Source organism: Macrotis lagotis, chromosome 7, assembly GCF_037893015.1.
Source record: "Macrotis lagotis isolate mMagLag1 chromosome 7, bilby.v1.9.chrom.fasta, whole genome shotgun sequence".
NCBI classification, from domain to species: Eukaryota; Metazoa; Chordata; class Mammalia; order Peramelemorphia; family Peramelidae; genus Macrotis; species Macrotis lagotis.
Window position 1 is genome coordinate 19,660,720 of NC_133664.1, and position 18,885 is coordinate 19,679,604.

The 18,885-nt window shown below is 38.5% G+C and overlaps 1 protein-coding gene across 3 annotated transcripts in view; it reads left to right on the top strand.

Moving 5' to 3' along the window:
- Positions 1-18,885, top strand: part of ZNRF2 (zinc and ring finger 2) — a 53,594-nt gene that overhangs the window by 16,222 nt on the left and 18,487 nt on the right. For all 3 annotated transcript variants that reach the window (XR_012470435.1, XR_012470436.1, XM_074195578.1), the window contains exons 2-3: positions 7,011-7,106; positions 17,118-17,223. Coding sequence is in view for 1 of the 3 variants with exons in the window: in XM_074195578.1 (XP_074051679.1) it covers positions 7,011-7,106; positions 17,118-17,223 (202 nt within the window). In the remaining 2 variants the exon portion in view is untranslated. The remainder of the gene's footprint in view (positions 1-7,010; positions 7,107-17,117; positions 17,224-18,885) is intronic.

The following is an 18,885-nucleotide window of genomic DNA, read 5'->3' on the forward strand; positions in this document are numbered from 1 at the left end:
TATCTCTGATAGTGCCCACAGTTCATTTTCTTTTGTTGAAAGTTAGAAACAAAGTTATGTTAACCCAGCTAGCTTTAGTTGGGTTTATATTTTTATCTTTCAGATTCAAGGCTTTCTATAAAAATGAGGACATTTTTAAAGTAAATGCTAATTAATTAGAACAAAATCTTAATACAACATGGGAAAAACCAAATTGGAGTTAGACTTTGAAGTCTGGAGAATGAGGGAAGACTGAGGTGATCAGCAGCAACTGAGGAGTACATGAATTTCCTATTTGAGTGTATGTTGAAGGTGAAAGCTAGATTGAGTTTGAGTTCTAATTAATTCGGCTCTGCCACAGGTTTAATGATTAAGGCAATAGTTAGTAGCATTTTTGCTAGTCTTGAAGAAGTTTTGAGTCTTCTGTGTTATGAACTCCTTTGGAAATTTTTAAGACCATTGACCATTTTTTTTCAGAGATAATACAATAACTAGTTTGTAATTATATTGAAATATGTTTATGAAAACATTTAAAACAGAGTTAAAGAAGCCTTGATTTATAAACCATCTAGTATAGGAAAGATTAGTTATTAATGCTTTGAATTAATTTACAGTCAAGGATAAAATCATAGATGCTTCCCTCTTTAATTTATTGATTTATTTAATTGGAGAGGAAAACAAAGTAATTGGGCTCATATCAGTGTTAATATTTTCTTCCCTCCCCCCTCCCCAGTTGTGAAAGTGAAGGTACAGTCCTGTACTTATCTTCCTCTGTGTGTGGGTAAGGGCAGCTCAAGTTCTTATGTATCTTTGGTTCAACTGCTTGACCTTGAAGAATCATAGGTTTAGAGTTTTAGAAATCATCTCACCACCTACATGTGATGAATGAAGAGAGATGAAGTGACTTATCCCCCTAGAGATTGAATCTACACCTACATCCATAACTTCTAAAAGCTAGTATCAATTTTTCTATCATGATGTCAATCTTTTATATCATAATTGCCTTATTAATATCCCCTGTTCATAATTCATCCCATTAATCTTCATACACCCAAGATTGTGTATCTAACAGTCTTTCAGTGGTCCCCAAAAAATTCTTAGCTCCAAAACTCCAATTTCAGGGCAAGTTTCATGTATGGCTTATACAGCCTCCATCAGGGCTCTAACTCCTGTAATTGAAATTCTAGATTTAGGGACATTCTTTCCTTGATCAATTTGGTGATACCACTTGAAAAGGTCTAGAAAAAAGTTTATATTCTACAATGACTTTGCATTCTCAGTATACTTTTTACTTGGCTCCTGGAGATAGAAACTTTGTTTTTGTTTCAGCTGTGTTAGTATCAGTGCCTGGCCATAGTAGCTGATGAATTGATGGGGTGCTGCTTTTTCAACACTCCACTTCATAGTTGACAATATGCTGTTTCTCATTTATCCCCCCCAGTTGTACTTTTGGGGTGAAGTTGTGCAGTGGTAGGAAAGACCTTGGAGTCAAACTGAGATCTGTGCAACTTCTTAATTGGCAGGATCTGACTTTGTAAGTTGTGGTCCTCAACTTACTTAGTGTCGTCAGTATTGCCCAGTGACCATCAATTACAATTCTTCATGTGATTTGTAAGACTAGAATCAAGAGAACACATAATTTACAGTAATGTAAATAAAAAGACTAAAAAAAAAATGAAATTCCAGTTACTGATCTTAAATCCAGAGGAAAGGAGGAAGAAGCATTTTTTTTCCTCTTGGCAAGAAAGATATTTGCAAGATGATGCCTGTATTGTCAGATGGTTAGTTTCTTGGTTTTTTTTCACCTTGCTATAAGGAAAGATTCAGAAGGGTTTTCCTCAGAAAAGATACTATTTATAAAAGAGTCATAAAGGTTGTTAATGAGGGAGAACAGATATTTTGCTATTGACTGGGCATTGTTGCTTTTAATGAGTAGAAATAGATGAAATAATCCAATCTTACATGCCAGGGATTGAGGAGTACCAAGTTTCTTGTCCTTATCTGAAATTCATAAACATTGTCTCCTTCCCATTAGAATTCATCAAGGGCAGGACTGTGCTTTTCCTTTTTTAGTAACCCTAGCATTTACCCTATTTCCCCATGTATAAGACACCTTAATTTTGGGGGCCTGAAATTTGAAGAAAAATGTATTACATAGTTATTGAGCTCAAGTTTTATTAACATAAAATTCATACAACTCATCACTGTCAATTCTGAAACATGAGCTTGCCCTCATTTGTGTTTGATGACCAAGCACTGTCTTAGGAGAAGCTCTGCCTGCTCTCCTACCTGTGGTCTGGGGTTGACCACAAGTGCTCCATGGGCAAGTCTGGTGGGTGGACGCTTACTTAGTCCATGCTGTTTCATGAACCTGAAGTGTACCCATTGTGTCCCGCTTTGGAAACAATCATTTCTTTTTCATCATCAATTCTTCTGGCCTCCTGCTGAACCATCTTTGTGGATATAGGAATTCCAATGGCCCTTTGCTCCTCAACCGTCTCTTCAATTCCCTTTCTAGATCAGGCCATTTGGCTGCCTTGCCTCTCATGGCCTTCTGTTGGGGCACTTTCAATAGGGTTTTTTCTGCTCATAGCCAGTCTCAGATAGTTTTCTCAGTTGGAGGAGGACCAGATCAATGTTCAGCAGCATGATTTCCATTCCCTTTTGCTAACTAGATCACTTTGAACTTGGATTCAGCCCTGGACAAAAATCTTTTCTGAGCCATTTCTGGGCAGAACATGGCAAAGCGTCATCTAATAGACCAGAATTATGTGAAACAATGAATGCAAAGACAACAAGTGTGAAAAAATGGGAAATGCAAGTACAAAAACCATTGTATAAGATATATATAACCACTGTATAAGATGCTCCCAGTTTTTAGACCCCAATTTTTTTGAAAAAGCATGTGTCTTGTACATGGGGAAATAATGGTAACACATGTAGTTGCTGAATGGGTAGTGACTTTGCTAGAGCTGGGACTGTCCTTTATCTCTTTGGATACTATCTTACATTGGCAATATTGGACATACTTGGTATCTGAGGTGGTGACTGAATTGCCAGTTTGCTGAGTGAGGAAAAACCCTAGTTTGTTTTGATTTCTGTTCTTATTAGTGGTTTGGAGTATTTTCAATAAATGACAATTCTGAGAATTTTGTTCACTAGGAACTAACTAGAGGCTCAGTTATTTCTTCCCCACAGATCTACTCATTAAACTCCAATAGCTTCCTGTTGCCTCAAGGATCAGATAAACTGTTGTGGAGATTTTAAAGCTCTTCCTTGGCCTTCTCCTCCTATACTGCTCTCCATTTGACATCTGGGTGTCTTGCCCTGGCCAACTTCCTTATAGCTTCCTTATGACCAGACTTCCAATAGCTCTCTTTAGACTTGAGCTCCAGCTTCTCATTTTACCCAAAGCCTGTTCCTGATGGCCCACAGCTAGTACTGGACCTGGAGTCAGGAAGACTTTTTCTGAGGTCCCATCTGGTCTCAATCCTTACTAGCTTTGTGATCCTGGGCAAGTCACTTCACCCTGTTTAGCTCAATCTCTCGTCTGTAAGATGAGCTGAAGGGGGGTCACTGAACAATACTTATTTACTGATTATGTGTGATTGAATGTAAGGTTCATGGGAGTAAAGTGTTTCTTGCACCTAGTTCAGTGCTGACACAGTAGGCAGCCTTGGTAGCTTAAGATCAGCCAAGGGTAGCTTAAGACATCAGGGAGTAGCTGGCAAGTCCCTTTATCTGCATCCAGGGGAAGTTGAGTGGGGAGGGTGTCATATGAAACAAGATTGAAAAGGTAGACTGAGTCCAGTAAGACCCCATTCTCTAGGCCATAGGGATCCCCCCTGAAGCTTTTTGAGCAGAAAAGTGAGATTATTAGACCTACTTGATTGATTTTAAATTAAAAAGTGAGTTTAAGTGTAAATAAACTTTAAATCCTTTTTAAAATGTGTATACTTGCCAAAGGAAGCAAGCTAATAAAGAGGAAAAGGTAACAGATACCAAGAACTTCAGTGGGACAGCTGAGGGTGTCCTTTACCTTGGCAGAAACCTCTAGAGGGTGTTGGGAGTGCTCATGGCTGGTGAAAACATTTTTTTTTCCACAATTGATACTTTATCTTTCCAATTACATGTTATGAAAATTTTTTTGACATTTATCCATATGCATATGCATATTTATAAGTTACATAATTTCCTCCCCCCCTTGCCAGTGGCAAACAGTCTAGTAAATAGTGTGTATACACCAACAGTGCATTAATGTCCCAGTCTACCTTTAACCTCTTCAACATTAATCATTTTCCCTTTCTGTGATCTTAACTGGCAGGAGATTTTGAGAACCCACAGTCATTTCTAGTCCCACATGAAATGTCCAGGTAGAACTTTGATGAATGATACCAGTAAATATAGTCATAGTAGTTTTTTTCCTTTAAAAACTTTTCATAGTAGATGCTATGAAATTTTATGTTTTTGATAATATACTACATTTGTTTTTGTTTTTGTTTTTTTAGTTTTTGCAAGGCAGTGGGGTTAAGTGGCTTGCCCAAGGCCACATAGGTCATTATTAAGTGTTTGAGGCTGGATTTGAACTCAGTTACTCCTGACTCCAGGACTGGTGCTCTATCCACTGTGCCACCTAGCTGCCCCGCTATACTACATTTTAATATTGATTTTACCTACTATAAGCCTGACTCCTTGCCTTCTGGGGCTCTTTTCCACCACACACCATCTGCCTGGGCTTTGCAGAGAAAGCAATAAAGGCTAATGAGGGGACTGGATGGGGGGGGGTCAATAAAGGCTCAGAGAAAATTCAGAGAAGGACATTAAAAGGGTGTAGATGAGGAAACAGATGCAGAGAAGTGTTGAGGGATGGACCATAACAACTGCAAAGAGATTGGGGGTAGGAGCCTCCTCTAGGATTGGTAACCAGAAGAACACAACTAGGAAGTGCAGGTTTAAGTCTTATGATAGCAAACACTTTCCAACAGCTCTTGAGAATTGGGCTGGGTTCTGCAGTGAGGCCATTCCCTTTTGGTACAAGCAACTTCTGAGCATCCTCCCAACTTTAGATTCTGTGGCTCTGATTTCTGGAGCCACTGTGGAACCACAGAATGGAAATCTCTGGGCTTAGAATGGCCAGACCTTATTGAATTTGGAGTATGTGAGTTGTTTGGAAATGTGAAAAAGGACAATTTTATGCTTAAATTCTTAGAGAGGAGAACAAATGATCCTGGAAACATGCAGGTGGTTTTATACCTGGAAATAAGCTAGGACAATAGCAATAAACAGCATTTCTAGATCAAATTATAGATGAGGACAGATAATAGTTTAAGGTCTGGTCTTGCAGGGATTCAACAATAGTTTTCTATGTCTACTTTAATTGTACTTCAGTAAAACAGATGGCAAACTTTACCATTTAAAATTGATTAGAGTGAGAATTATTCTAATAATTGGGTTTATTGACTTGTGCAATGAAACTTTTAATGTATCTTTTACTACAATAATAGGAATTTTTGCTACAGTCACTTGTTTTAAATGATTTGGCATTAAGATCAAACTTTTGACTTTTCACATTGTATATTCATCCTATTTTGACCTGTCCAACTTTCCAAGTCTATCCTTGAGTATATTTAAATATATTAAGCTTAGAGACCTAAATGCTGTTTAATCAGGCAAGGTTCCACTCAGAATTTTCAAATCTCCATCTTGTAGTTATATTTCTTGGCTTTTTCTGGTGAAAAGGTCATATTGCATTTTTTATCTCTTTATGGAGAGTTCTGAAATTCTGGAACTATCGGGTTTCTCTGTGCATCATTCTTTGTCATTCATCATTCCCTCAGTGGTAGCATTTTTTTTAAAAACTCAAACATTTTTGTGGTGTCTGTTTTACAGTTTGATAAGGACACCAAGACCAAGCTTTATCTGGAATACTTTTTTCAACAGTGAACTTCATCAGTGAAATAATATATTAATATTGTATTGAATTTTTAAAAAAGAAACTTCCATTTTGTAAAGGAATGACAAAATTCAGCTAAGGATCTCTCAAAAGGTCTTATTTTCTGAGCTTGTTTGAAAGAGCTGGTCAATTCTTAGTGTCATCCCATTAAAGCTCTGAGCTTTATCTTCATTTAGTGATCACTGCCCCTCTCTTGGATCTGTTACCCAAGTACTGATGATGTTCAACTCTTCTCATAAGTCACCCTTTCTTCCTTCCCTCCCTCCTTCCATGAGTACTGTAGAATGACTGATCAAGTTGTAGTTTACAAATGTGATGGAATATTATTTTGCTAAGTGATGAAGGGGATAGTTTGAGAGGAAACCTCTCTATTCACTAAACTCTGGAGAACAATTTATACAGTCATTGTGATATCAGAACTCCAGGTCACATGAATAGAGAGGTGGTGATGATGGGTTGAGTGTGCAGATTGAAGAATTTTCAGGATTATAGCGCTAATTTGCTTTGTCTAACTAGATCTGTTTGTAATGGGATTTGTTTTTCTTAGCTTCTCATTGGGGATGCAAGGGGGGAGGGAATGAGATAAAACATAACATATAAAATATTTGTTTTAAGGGGGGGTTGTGGGCTGGAGAATAACAATGACTGGTGTCCTGAATCTATCATTAGATTCTACATACTTCTTAAACTCCAGAATTTAAAAAACCACAACCAGAGCAATGAAATAGTATGTGTATAGCATGAAATCCCATCCTCTGCTGCTCAAATGGTATCAACTTGTCAAGGCCATATTTTGTCTTGCTGCATGGCCATTTCTTTTACTAAATGAAAACATTGCTACATCCTCACAGCTCACATGTCCACAGGAGACAAAAAATTGGTTTTCTGCCAGGATCTGATCTTTATTTCTCTCTTTGCAACCCCAAAATATTCCCTCATCCTGCCAAAGGTTCTACCCTTCTACTTCCATTTCTACTGGGCCAGTTCTCATGCACCCAAATTCTATCAAATTTGGAGCTTTTGGCAGGTTAAAATTCAGAAAAGTGAAAAGACAAATGTGATTTTCCTTTTCTTTTAGGTTTCAAGTGTCCAGTTTGCTCCAAGTTTGTACCTTCTGATGAAATGGACTTGCATCTGGTTATGTGTTTAACAAAACCAAGGATAACCTATAACGGTAAGTCACCAGTGTTGGTCACTGGATACCTGATAGCACTTTAACAAAACTTCTGTATTCAGAAATTATCCTTCAAACAGACAGTTGGAGAATCTTTGTTTAAAAAAATAAAATCCAAGTCCATTAAGCTCCATTAAGGAAAAAAAAAACAGCTTAAGTCTGAAAGAGGATTGGCATGTCCTCCAAACTCACTTCACTGGTTAGAGAATGAGGGCTAAAGGAGAAACAAAACTCAAAAGGACTGACCAGTTACAGAGCAGACATTAACTGAGCCACAGTGCTTGTATTTTCTGTCACAGATTGACTTCAACACCCTGTCCACTGGGGCTGTATTCTTTACAGTCATTTCATAGTTTTTTTTTTTAATTGGTTACTACTACTGCTACTAATAATAATAATGAAAATAAAGGAGGCATTTCTGATGTTCCAACTAGCCAAACTTTGAAAGAAATTCAATTCAAAAAATAAATATTTAGGGATATGGAGAGCATTCCATTTTTATTGTGAGTGGAGATTGTTATATTTCTCACACTCACTCACAGGTTGTATTTGTAGATCCCAGAAGAATGACTGGGTTCTCTGGGAACACAAGGACATGCTAAAGAAACCTGACTATACCTTAGTAGATTGTACTAATTTTCAGCTTTGTTGTCTTTACATGAATTCTATCTTGAAAGAATTCTTACTCAAAGAGCTAGGGGAAGAGTATGCTGAATAAGTAGGGTTTTTTTTTTTTTAGTAAACTTTGGCTTATGATTTCTGAAATGTAAAATCTCTTCCCCATGTTACTAAGCTGAGAGTCATTGGGGGAAAAAAATCTGTTTTTACATGTATAATAAGATCTACCACTTTGGAAATGATGAAATTTGAAATGGAAAAAGGTCACTCACTGGAGTTACAGTGAAAAGAAATCTTTAGAGCCTTTGAGATGGATGATGGTATAGATGCTATCACAAGTGGGGAAGCATAGAAAAGGTTTTAGACCAGGGAGGTACATTCTTTAAAACTGGTGCCAAATGGGATATTAAAGTAAAAAAGTACGTAGAGAAAGAAACATTAGAACATTTAAGAAAATGTCCTTTTTAGGACCAAGAATAAGAGCTCAGTGAAACCTATCAATTTCTTTAGGATACGTAATCTGTTGTTCTCTTTGAATAGTCCCTGAGTTTTTTTTATCTTATTTTTTTTTTCATTTTTTTAAGAAAGATTTTATTTTGAGTTTTGCAATTTTCCCCCCATTCTTGCTTCCCCCCCGACAGAAGACAGTCTGTTAGTCTTGTTATAAATGGATCTTTGAGTTTTTTTTAACAATGTAGTTGTAACATAGGGTATATGAAAACGTTTTTTTTTCCTTGAAATGTTTCTCTTTAGAATCTCATCTTAAATCCTAGAATCTGGTGTGTGTGTGTGTGTGTGTGTGTGTGTGTGTGTGTGTGTGTGTGTAGGGGTTGGTATTTGTGTTTTCTAAATATTCTGACCAGCCTTTGGGTCAGATCATTCACTTACCTTTATCAATATTTACAGAGTAATAATTGTTCTGGAATATTTGTTGACTGCCAACAAATATTACCATTCCATCCATGTTGTACTGATCCTGATTGCAGTTTAGAACTCCAGAGCTCCCTAGCCTCAGCTTCCCCATTTCCCATTTCCTTCCACTGAACAGGGATTACAGGCACCTGCAAGCTCCAGCACTAGAGTATTAGACCCAAAGAGGCTGAGAGCTTTTGCATTTTCCTCCATTAATAAGAGCCATTTTAAAAAGCCTACTTTGTCCCAAGCTTTGAGAAAGATAGAACAATATATATTTTCTATATGATCAATACAAGATGAGGGTGAAGGCTGAGGAAGGAAGGGCCCAGCATCAGGCCTAGCCTCTGTCCACTTCACCACCTGCCTTTGTCTCATGGAGCCTCACCTCAAGGAGAAGGGGAGGGAGGCTTGGAAGTCATATCAAGGGCCTAGGGAACTGTCCAGATTGAGAGTGGGGGAGGAAAGTGACCTTTGGGATGTCTGGGCCACATTGCTGAGCTAGGGGTAGACACAGACCTCACATTTTGTTTTTGAGACATTTCCAACAGCCAGTGCTAGTCACATTGACATTTCTAAATAGTTTATGTTATCAATAGAAAATAATCAGTGTACAGTGTTGCCTCTGCTTTAGGGGTCTGGCATTGACCACAATTTGCACATATTGGCGACTGGAAGAGGGGACTGGCAAATGAATTGGTATATTTTATTTGAAAGATGATTCTAAATTTGGCTGCTGTTTTTGGTTGTCCACATGGTTTTAATATTCTTATGGAGTTGAGAATAAACTTATGTTCCAGCTAAACTTAAATCCCACATACAACTTGTCAATATTTTTTGGTGGTATTGGGTGCATATATACTTTGTGTGATTATCATGAAAAAAAGAGTGGTAGTTGGACAGAAGTGCTTGCTTAGAAAGTAGAGCTTCCACTGCATTTGAATTATCTGAATGAGAACAAGACTTCTGGGAGAGCAGCGGATTTTTAGAAAGGAACATGAGTGAGAGTGTGGTGAGATGATTGCTGGTGCGCACAATAGCTGTGATTTACATCTCCCTCCTGACCTCATTTCATCAAGTCTCCAGCACCCTGGAACAGTGATTCATCCTTTGCCCTCCCATATCTTGGCCTATTATTTCTTCCATTGTCATGATGTCTTTTACACCTGTTTTTGTGCCATTTTCCTTGTTTACTTCTCTGGATGATGTTTCTTTGTTGTCCCTCCTCTTATGTTCCTCTTCTGGTCTAGTTCTGAAGAGCCTCAAGCCTCTCCCATTCCCACCCTGTTCTCAGTGGACACACCTTAAAACATCTCCTTAAGCAAGTCTCCTGCTAGCTACTAAGGATGTCAAAGTAGAGAAGGGATGATCCTGGATACTTACTTTGGTTCAGAGGAAGTGATGTGCACACTTAGATGTTTCTATGAAATAATCAAGTTATGATGGATCAGGAAAGCTTTCATGTGAGTAGAAAAGGGTATTAGCAGAACTTTGAACACAGGGAATGCATCCCAGACCTGTGCAAAGCCTGGAGATGAAATACTGGAGAAGAGAGGCCCCTTTGACTCAGACATAGCATGTGTGAGAGGAATGAAGAAGCCTGGCAAGGGTTGTAACTGCAAAACCAGCACTGGGTAGGAGATGTACTTCACCCAGGAGCAAATTGCTTGTCACTGAAGATTCTTATGAATGAGTTGAGATTCTTTTGGTTTTGGGATGTTAGGTTGCCTCCAGTTGCATGAGTAAGAGTCCAAAGAAGAGACTTTTGTTCATCTAAATATCACCCAATATAAATCCCCCAATTTAAATTTTACACAAAGGTGGGCAGAATTTATTCTCTGACTTTTTATTGATTTTGCCTTTTCTCAGCCAAGTGGGATTCTTAGCTCGATCATTAATTAATTTTGACAGCTGTGATTCTGACAAGGGATCCATTAAGCAGCTCTGAGGAGGGGACCACAGTAGCTGGTCCTCTCCTATCTTGGGCTTTTTGCACTAGTCTGACTTTTATGCCCTTCTCTGCCTTTGGCCAGATCTTTCAAAAGACCAAATAGAGCTCCCTGGGGCTGCCACTGGAGATGGTGAGCCATTGACTGCTTTCCTACTCTTTGGAGTCTCACCAAATGCTTTGCTGCAATCTAGGCATCCTTAGTTTAGTAACCTATAAAAATAGGAAATGAGGGTAGTCAGCCATGAGTGGTCAACACCACTTCCTTTTTAGGTACTCACAAACCATTTAAATTTTCTAGTATTTTTGTCCTAAAAAAAATGACACTATAAATTACATTTTGTTGAGATATTTGCCGAACTTAGGGATGCCTTGTCCCTTTCCCTCTACCAGTTTTTAATTTTCATAGTCATAGGATCATAGATTTAGAACTAAAAAGGGACCTTAGCGCCTCAGTTTACAGACTAGACCAGGAAGTGACTTGGCTAATGTCAAGTTTTAACTTAACCATATTCAAAACAGCATTTACCCCCAAACCCCTCCCTTTTCCAGATTGCTCTATTTTGGGGACTTCTCCATCCTTCCATTCATACAGGTTCTCACTCTTAGAATAATCTTTGGATCTTTTCTTGTCTTCACCCCACAAGATCTAATCAGCTGCCAGCCTGGTGTAGAATATAAGCTCCTTGAGGTTTGGTTTGTTGTTGCTTTGCCACTAGAGCTGTGTCCTGTTTGTCTTCTACTCAACCTAGTTCTCTCACCTCTCAGCAGGGCTATTAAAATACTAATAGTAAAATAGCCTGATTGATTTCTAATCCAGTCTCCAAATTAATATTTCCTCAAACATAAGTTCCCTTGTTCAGGAACTTTGTTTCATTCCTAGCAGGCTAAAATCTCTTTGTTTGGCATTTACAGACTTTGAGTTTATCTCTAGTCAATCCTTCCTGACTATATTATGGCCAAACCAATGGGGTGTCTGTCCTCCCCCTGCCTTGAAGCCCATTGTGGCTATCAACCACATTTTTTTGTAATTAGCTAATTTATTTTTCCAATTATATATAAATCTTTCCCTACCCCCCAAGACAGCAAGTAATCTGATACACATATACAATGTCTATATGTAGTCATATACATCTACAATCATGTTACACATATTTCCATATTAATCATGATGCTGAAAGAAGAATCAGAACAAAAGGGAAAAAAAGCATAAAATAAATTTTTAAAAAGTGAAAGTAATATACTTTGATCTGCATTTAGAACATACAGTTCTCTCTCTTGGAATGTGGATAGCACTTTATACCAACAGTCTATTAGAATTGTCTTTGATACTATATCGCTGAGTTCATCGTGATTGATCGTCACATAATATTGCTGTTGTCTGTACAATGTTCTCCTGGTTCTACTCACTTCACTCAGCATTGGGTCGTTAAGTCTTCCCAGATTTTTCTAAAATCTACCTGCCTATCATTTCTTCTGGAACACTATTTCATTACATTTATAGACCACAACTTGTTCAACCATTTCCCAGTGATGGGCTTCTCCTCAATTTCTAATGCTTTGCCACCACAAAGAGGTACTGTAAATATTTTTGTACATGGGGATCTCCCCCCCCCCCTTTTTAATGGCATACAGACCTACTAATGGCATTTGCTGCCACTTCTTTTCTGAAACTCTGCCTTGGTGTAATGACTTGTCAGTTGACCCTCCTAGGAAAGTGTTCCTCCAATGCTTGATAAAGGTCTATAAGATAAAAGAAGTCTTTGAGGTTTGCAGAGTTGCTGATAGAACTTGACTCCTTTATATCTGAGGTAGATGCCAGAGCTACTTTGCAGAGCAAGTGAGTTTCCTGCTGCCTTTTCCAGTTAAAATATCTGAGATCGAATTGGGATCAAGTCTTCTAGCACACAAGGCCCATGCTGTGGATTCCACTTTGAATGGAATTCAGATGGAGAGCATGTAGGGGATTCATTTTAACCCTGAGCTGCCTAGAATCCAGCCTCACACCCTTGACTTAAATGAAGAAGAATTCTCAAACACAGGGAAAAGTCATTTCACCTTTGCCTGCTTCAGTTTCCTTCATTGTGAAAGGAATGTCCTGGGAAGGGGCTCAAGAAATGCATGCTTTGATCACAAACTCCTTTCATATGCATCAATAAAATAGGGGGATTATAAATGAAATTGAGACAGAGGATTTTGAAGTCCACAGACCTAGGGTTAAGAATCCTTGTTCTTGACCAGGCCACAAAAGACAAGAAAGATGGTTTATCCTCTGTTGTCCTGGATCTTTTCTTCATGGTCCCTTCAGATGGTTCCATGAAATAGTTTAAGGAAACCTATTTTGGGGAAGATCAGTTATCTCACCTAGAAGCATTTTCTCTGGAAAGAATGGATAAAAGAAGGAAGCCAGAAAAAATGATTGAAATGAACTTTGAAGCACCTACTGCGTGCTCAAGCACCTCACACAGTCTTTAGACTTTAGGGAAAGACAACTATGTGGGATTATGTCCAAACAAGATGTGTTAATTTTCTCCTGCAGAGTCTTTTCTGTTTTAGTTTTGAGAGGAAATGATTTGAAGTTGAGGCCTTTGGTTACATCCACTTAAAGAAATATTCATTGTAGCTGAGCAGCACAGGCTTCCAGACAGACAAAAGTATGTGGTATGATAATGGTGATTATGCTGGTATCTTTCTTTCTATTGGTGCACCTTGATATTTGGATCTGAGATCTTGGATCCCAGAAATCAAGGGTTATTTGCGTTCATTTAGAAGTCCTTTTCCTAAAAAATAAATTGTGTTTATACATCTCTTGAGCCCCCTGTCCCATTTCATTCATTATATAATTGCTTCTTACTAATGATGTAAACTTATTTTAATTCTTGGTTTTTCTAGGGAATGTTTCACATTTCAGCTGCTTTTGTTTTCTACTGCTATCATTGAGGGTTCAAGATCAAAAAATAAATCTTCAGGTAAAATGCCTGATGTTAATCCAGATTATAGTGCTTGTCTTTTGTACACTGCAGAAGAGCTCATTGATGTGGTGGGGTGGTTGAGCTTCATTTTCATGATGGTTATAAAATTTACGCATGGGGTTTTCTTGGCTGCCTCTTAACAAATTTGATATTTTTATATTTTAATTTAAGACTTTTGGCTGTTGGCTTTTTTACATGTTGCCTTGATCTGCAGTAACTAGGCATTTGCTTGAACTTGCTAAACATTTTTAATTTTGCATATCTGGCTGTTTTGAATTAAGTATTTTTGGTTTAAAGTAATTTAACAATCAGTGTGAAAGGCAGTATATGTGAGAATGAAATTAAAATAGGTCATATTTATAAATTTTTATTTACTGACATGGGTTTTGTACATAGAACAATTTTTAAAAGTAGAACCATTTTTATCACTTGAATCCTTTCATTTTTTCAGAAGACAAAGTAGAAACAAAAATATTCTTCGGTCTTGGTCAGTTTTTACGTGTAGGAATATTGACTATCCAAACTCAGAATTCACTATTAATGAACATTTTTCCATTATATTATGGTGATATTCAAGTGTTGAAGTCAACAATTTTAAGATTTAAAAGAGTAGGGCATGGGCCAAGTCACTCCTTCCTATCCTCTTGTAACTTCTGGTAACTTCTGTCCTGGGGTCAGTGCTATCCCCTGCTTTGTTATCCCACATGGATTTAGTTCTCTCTTTTCTCTGGAGGCCTCTGACACTGGGCAGTTTGTGATGGTGGATATCAGTCCTGACTGCCGGCTGGCTGGTCTGGATTCCATTCTTGACCGTCATTAGCTTTGTGACCTTGGGCTGTTGTCAAACTTCCGAATATATCTTGACTAGCATGTTAGATAAAGTAAGATTCACTTCTCTCTTAAGTCAAATACACAGAAGTGCGAAGTGTTCAAATGAAGTAAACAATCTGTTAAGCCAGTTAACAATCTGTTAACTGTTTTGGAACTTTTATTATATAAGTCCTATATTGTAACATGCATAGTAACATGCATATAATATACATAATAAACCAAATGTACTTTTTTTTTTACACTGCTTATCTGTATAGTGTTTATTAAGAAATTTGAGAAGTGAGTTTGGAAGAATTCTGTGACTTTTCCTTTCAGTGTTTAGATTTTCATGTAACTTCATATAGAAAAGGAAGAGGCATTTATCAGCATAGACCCTTTTATTTTGACTTAAGATGGAGACAGCAGGAAAAGGAAGCAAAAGAGCCAAGGTATCACATTGGCAGAAACTATTTGGACAATATTTTTGCTGCTGCTGCTGCTGCTGCTGCTGCTGTTATTATTATTATTGTTGTTGTTGTTGTTAAGTTCTTCCAGAGGGCTTCAACTCTATTAAGTGTTTTGTTATCAATATTTGAAGTACTTGAGAGAATTTAGTAACAGATTCTTGCTTTTTTAAAATTAAGGACAGAAACAATGATTTGGTTTCCACAGAAACAACTCATTGAAAGACTATGCCCCCTCCCCCCCCAAGGCCAAAGATATTGAGTCATAGATTCCAGAGGGCATCACTTAAGGGAAGCTGTATTTGACCAGTAGAAGTTGTTCAAAAATGAGTGCTGGGGGTCTTGAACAGAAGCTGTAGGGTGGGCACAGGAGGAGGAGCATGCTCAGGTTCATCACTTAGATTAAATGGGTAGATGAGAAGATTCCCTTCTAGCTCTGACACGAGGGGCCATCCAGTCTGATTGTCTGTGAGAAGCAGAGCATCTCATTATAGTGGAAAGCCATCCAGAGTCAGAAAGGCCAAGCAGCCTTGTGAGCTCATGGGACTCCAGCCTCTCACTGGATGGACCTCTGGGAATATAGGGAGAAATGAAGACATGAGTGCTTTGGGAACCTACCTTCTTAGAGGGTGCATGTGATGAAGTGTCCAAAGCTATTTAGAATTGCTTTAGAAAGTAGAAATGTAAAGAAGTCTCTGCCTTCCAGATTGTATTCTATTGAGGGAAACAACCAATGCTAGAGTAAATGTGTGGAGGTTGGAGGAGCCTGAAATATGGGGGCATGGGATCAAGAGAGGCCTTCTTACAGAAAGCCAAGGATTCCCTGGGACAGGTCCTAGGCATCAGAGACCAGCTGTGCAGAAGGCCTAGAGCTAAAGGGTGAGTGCAGGTTTGATATAGGGAAGCAGCTAGGGGCTTCAAGAGGAGCCACAAGCAGACTGGGGAGGGGCTTGAGGTGGCAGAAGAAACAGGAGGGGGTCAGACCTGTGCTTTTGGCAGTCAGGGGGATTATTCCAAGGAGACTGGTCCAGTGTTCAGGTGCTAGATGATCTAAATCCAACACAAGACTATATTAGTGGGAAGAAGGGGAGAATTGACGATCGGATGGATGCATGAACGGGGAGGGGGTGGGGATGAAGATTTAAGGATGACTCAGATTATAAACCTGGCAGACTGAAAGGATTATGGTAACCTGGATAGGGCCTCTAGGGCATCGGGTTCCAAATATTGAGCCAGAAGTTGGTGCTCCTGGATTGGTACTCAGGAGAATACCAAGGGCTTGGCTGAAGAGATCTGGGAATCATTTAGGTAGAGATAATTGCACCCAGTTGAGTTAAAAGGATCACTGAAAGTTCATTGCATTTTGTTTTCCCTGCTAAGCCAGCAACTCTGCTCTCCTATACTGATGGTGGTCAGTGGTACAGGGTCTTCTTCTTCCTTGCCCTTAGCTTAGACAATCTCTGGCATGTGTCCACCCACCTTAACTTCTTTCTTTTCTTTGACTACTTCAGGAAAAGAGCAAATTTTCTTCTGTTCAGAGAAAAGACTCATTAACGCAGATAAGGATTTTTTTTTTAAGGTGTTAGTGGCCCTCATCTCAAAGGAAAGGAAAACTTTTTTGAAATTAGATTGTAAAAGCTGGTTACAAGTGCTGCAAAGTGTCTGTAAGCTCTTCTCAGAAATGCCATAAGAATTTTCCATCTGCCTCTTATGACACTAAGCATAGCTCAAGATAAATGTCAGATTTTATTTTCTATTTGTATTTTTCTTTCATTGAAACAGTATTGGTTTTTTTTTAATTTGCAGATATAGTTTGTTAGGTAAAATACAGATTAAAATTTCTGTGGCCATCATGGTATCAATGACTATAACCTTGGGTGACTCTGGGCAGGTCACTCAGCATCTCAGTCTAAGACATATAGTGAAGAAAAGGTATCAGCCTGAATTATTAGAAGGTGTTTCCTCATTTGAAAATTCTTATAGCAATAAAATCACAGATCTAGTCCCTATCCCCACGATACCTGACCACCATTTCTTTGTTTATATCATTGTGTGGCAGGGACATGAGTAACCGGTGACATAATCTGTTAGGTTGAGACTTAGTTATTGAAGTGATTCTAATAGAATGTCAGTAAAGATGACTCCCTAGCTGAAGTTAGGCCCCATCATTGACTTAGTTTAGGGCTCACTGAGACTCAGTCATTTTAGGATTTTGATAACATCACCCTCCCATAATACATTGTGCCTCATCAATGTTTCCTCAATTCTTTTTTTTTTCTTTCTCTAGAGGATGTGCTAAGTAAAGATGCTGGAGAATGTGCAATATGCCTGGAAGAGCTGACACAAGGAGACACTATAGCACGCCTGCCTTGTCTGTGCATCTATCATAAAGGGTATGTGTTGAGCTTTCAGATTTGGAAAGACCCTCAGAGGATGTCAGTGCAGCTCTTCTTCAGAGGAGAATTCCTTTTCTTAGGGGCAGCTAGGTGGCCCTGGAGTCGGGTGGACCCGAGTTCAAATCCAGCCTCAGACACTCAATTATTCCGAGTTGTATGACCTAGGCCAAGTTACTTAACTCCATTGTCTTGCAAAAAAAAAACAAAATACAAGAGAGTATTTCTTTTCTTGGTGGCCTTCTTGATTGTCCTGGGTGGCCCACCTCCTCACCTTCTCTTTGTTGACTGCCTATCACTTGTGCAGGCCACAGATACCCCAAAATCCTTTCCAAATTGGTTTCTTTGAATCCATGTTTAATACTACAGTGTCCACAGGAGACCTGATTGACCTTCCATGTTATCTGTCCCCTTCAGCTTTGCATGCTATTCATACCTCATGTCCCTGATTCTGATGGGAATGGCAGGCAGGAGGATTCTGGAGGCAGAGCCGAGTAGAGGCCCTCAAATCAGCAATGATTAATGATTGGGTTTAGCATCCAGCATCAGACCCTTCCCACCAACCATATATTGTTGGCTAGCTTACATTACTATCTGCTGCATCCCCTCCTTTATTCATAACATTTAAGACCCTGCCTCCTTCTTGCTTCCCCCCCACACCAAGAAGGAGAAATGAGATTAAGCTAGTGTGACTAGCTCTTTTTATATATATTTTACTTTTTTCCCCTAATTTTGCACATTTTTTTAAAGTTCCAAATTCTCTTCCATCCCTGAGATGGTAGGCAGTCTGATAGAGGTTATACACATGTATTCATAAAACACATTTCCATATTAGTCATTTTGTAGGGAGGGTATTCATCAGTCTACATTCAGATTCCATTAGTTCTTTCTCTGGAGGTAGAAGACATTTTTCATCATGAGTCCTTTGGGATCATTGTATTGCCTAGTCATTCACAGTTCATCATATATTATTACTGTGTACAAGGTTCTCCTAATTCTGCTCTCTTCACTCTGCATCAGTTTGTGTAAGTCTTTCCAGGTTTTTCTGAAATCCTCATATAGCACATTAATATAGGACATTACATCATATGCCATAGCTTGTTCAGTCATTCCCCAAATGATAGGCATCCCTCCATTTCCAACTCTTATCCACCACAAAAAACTGCTCATACAAATAGAATTATGACTAATTCTTGATAATCAAGACATGCTAGGTCTGAAAGATCGACCTTTTTACATTCTAGAATTTATCTAGGAATTAAAGTCAGCTTCCTCCTCTTAAAAGCCTCTTATTGTCCCTTGTTTTTGTCATTTTTTATATTCTGATTGGAATGGGCATCTTCCTTTCCTTTTTCCATCACAATTGGATAGGATTGGTCATAATACTGCTTCACCTTCCTCGGTTGCCATCATTTTCTTACCAGCAACAAAGTTCTTATTGGTGAAAGTCAGTCATTTGAACCTAGGACTTTTTTATAATTCCATGGGATCTGAAGTCAATTCATGTGGATAGTGGAAAGAACACTGAATCTCAGAATCTGGACTGATCATTCCTTATCCGTTATCCTGCCCAAATTTGATAAGCAAATTCACAGTCTTCATTTTAAATTGGATTTTTTTAACTGATACTATTGATTAATAATAGCATATATGCAATAAAGA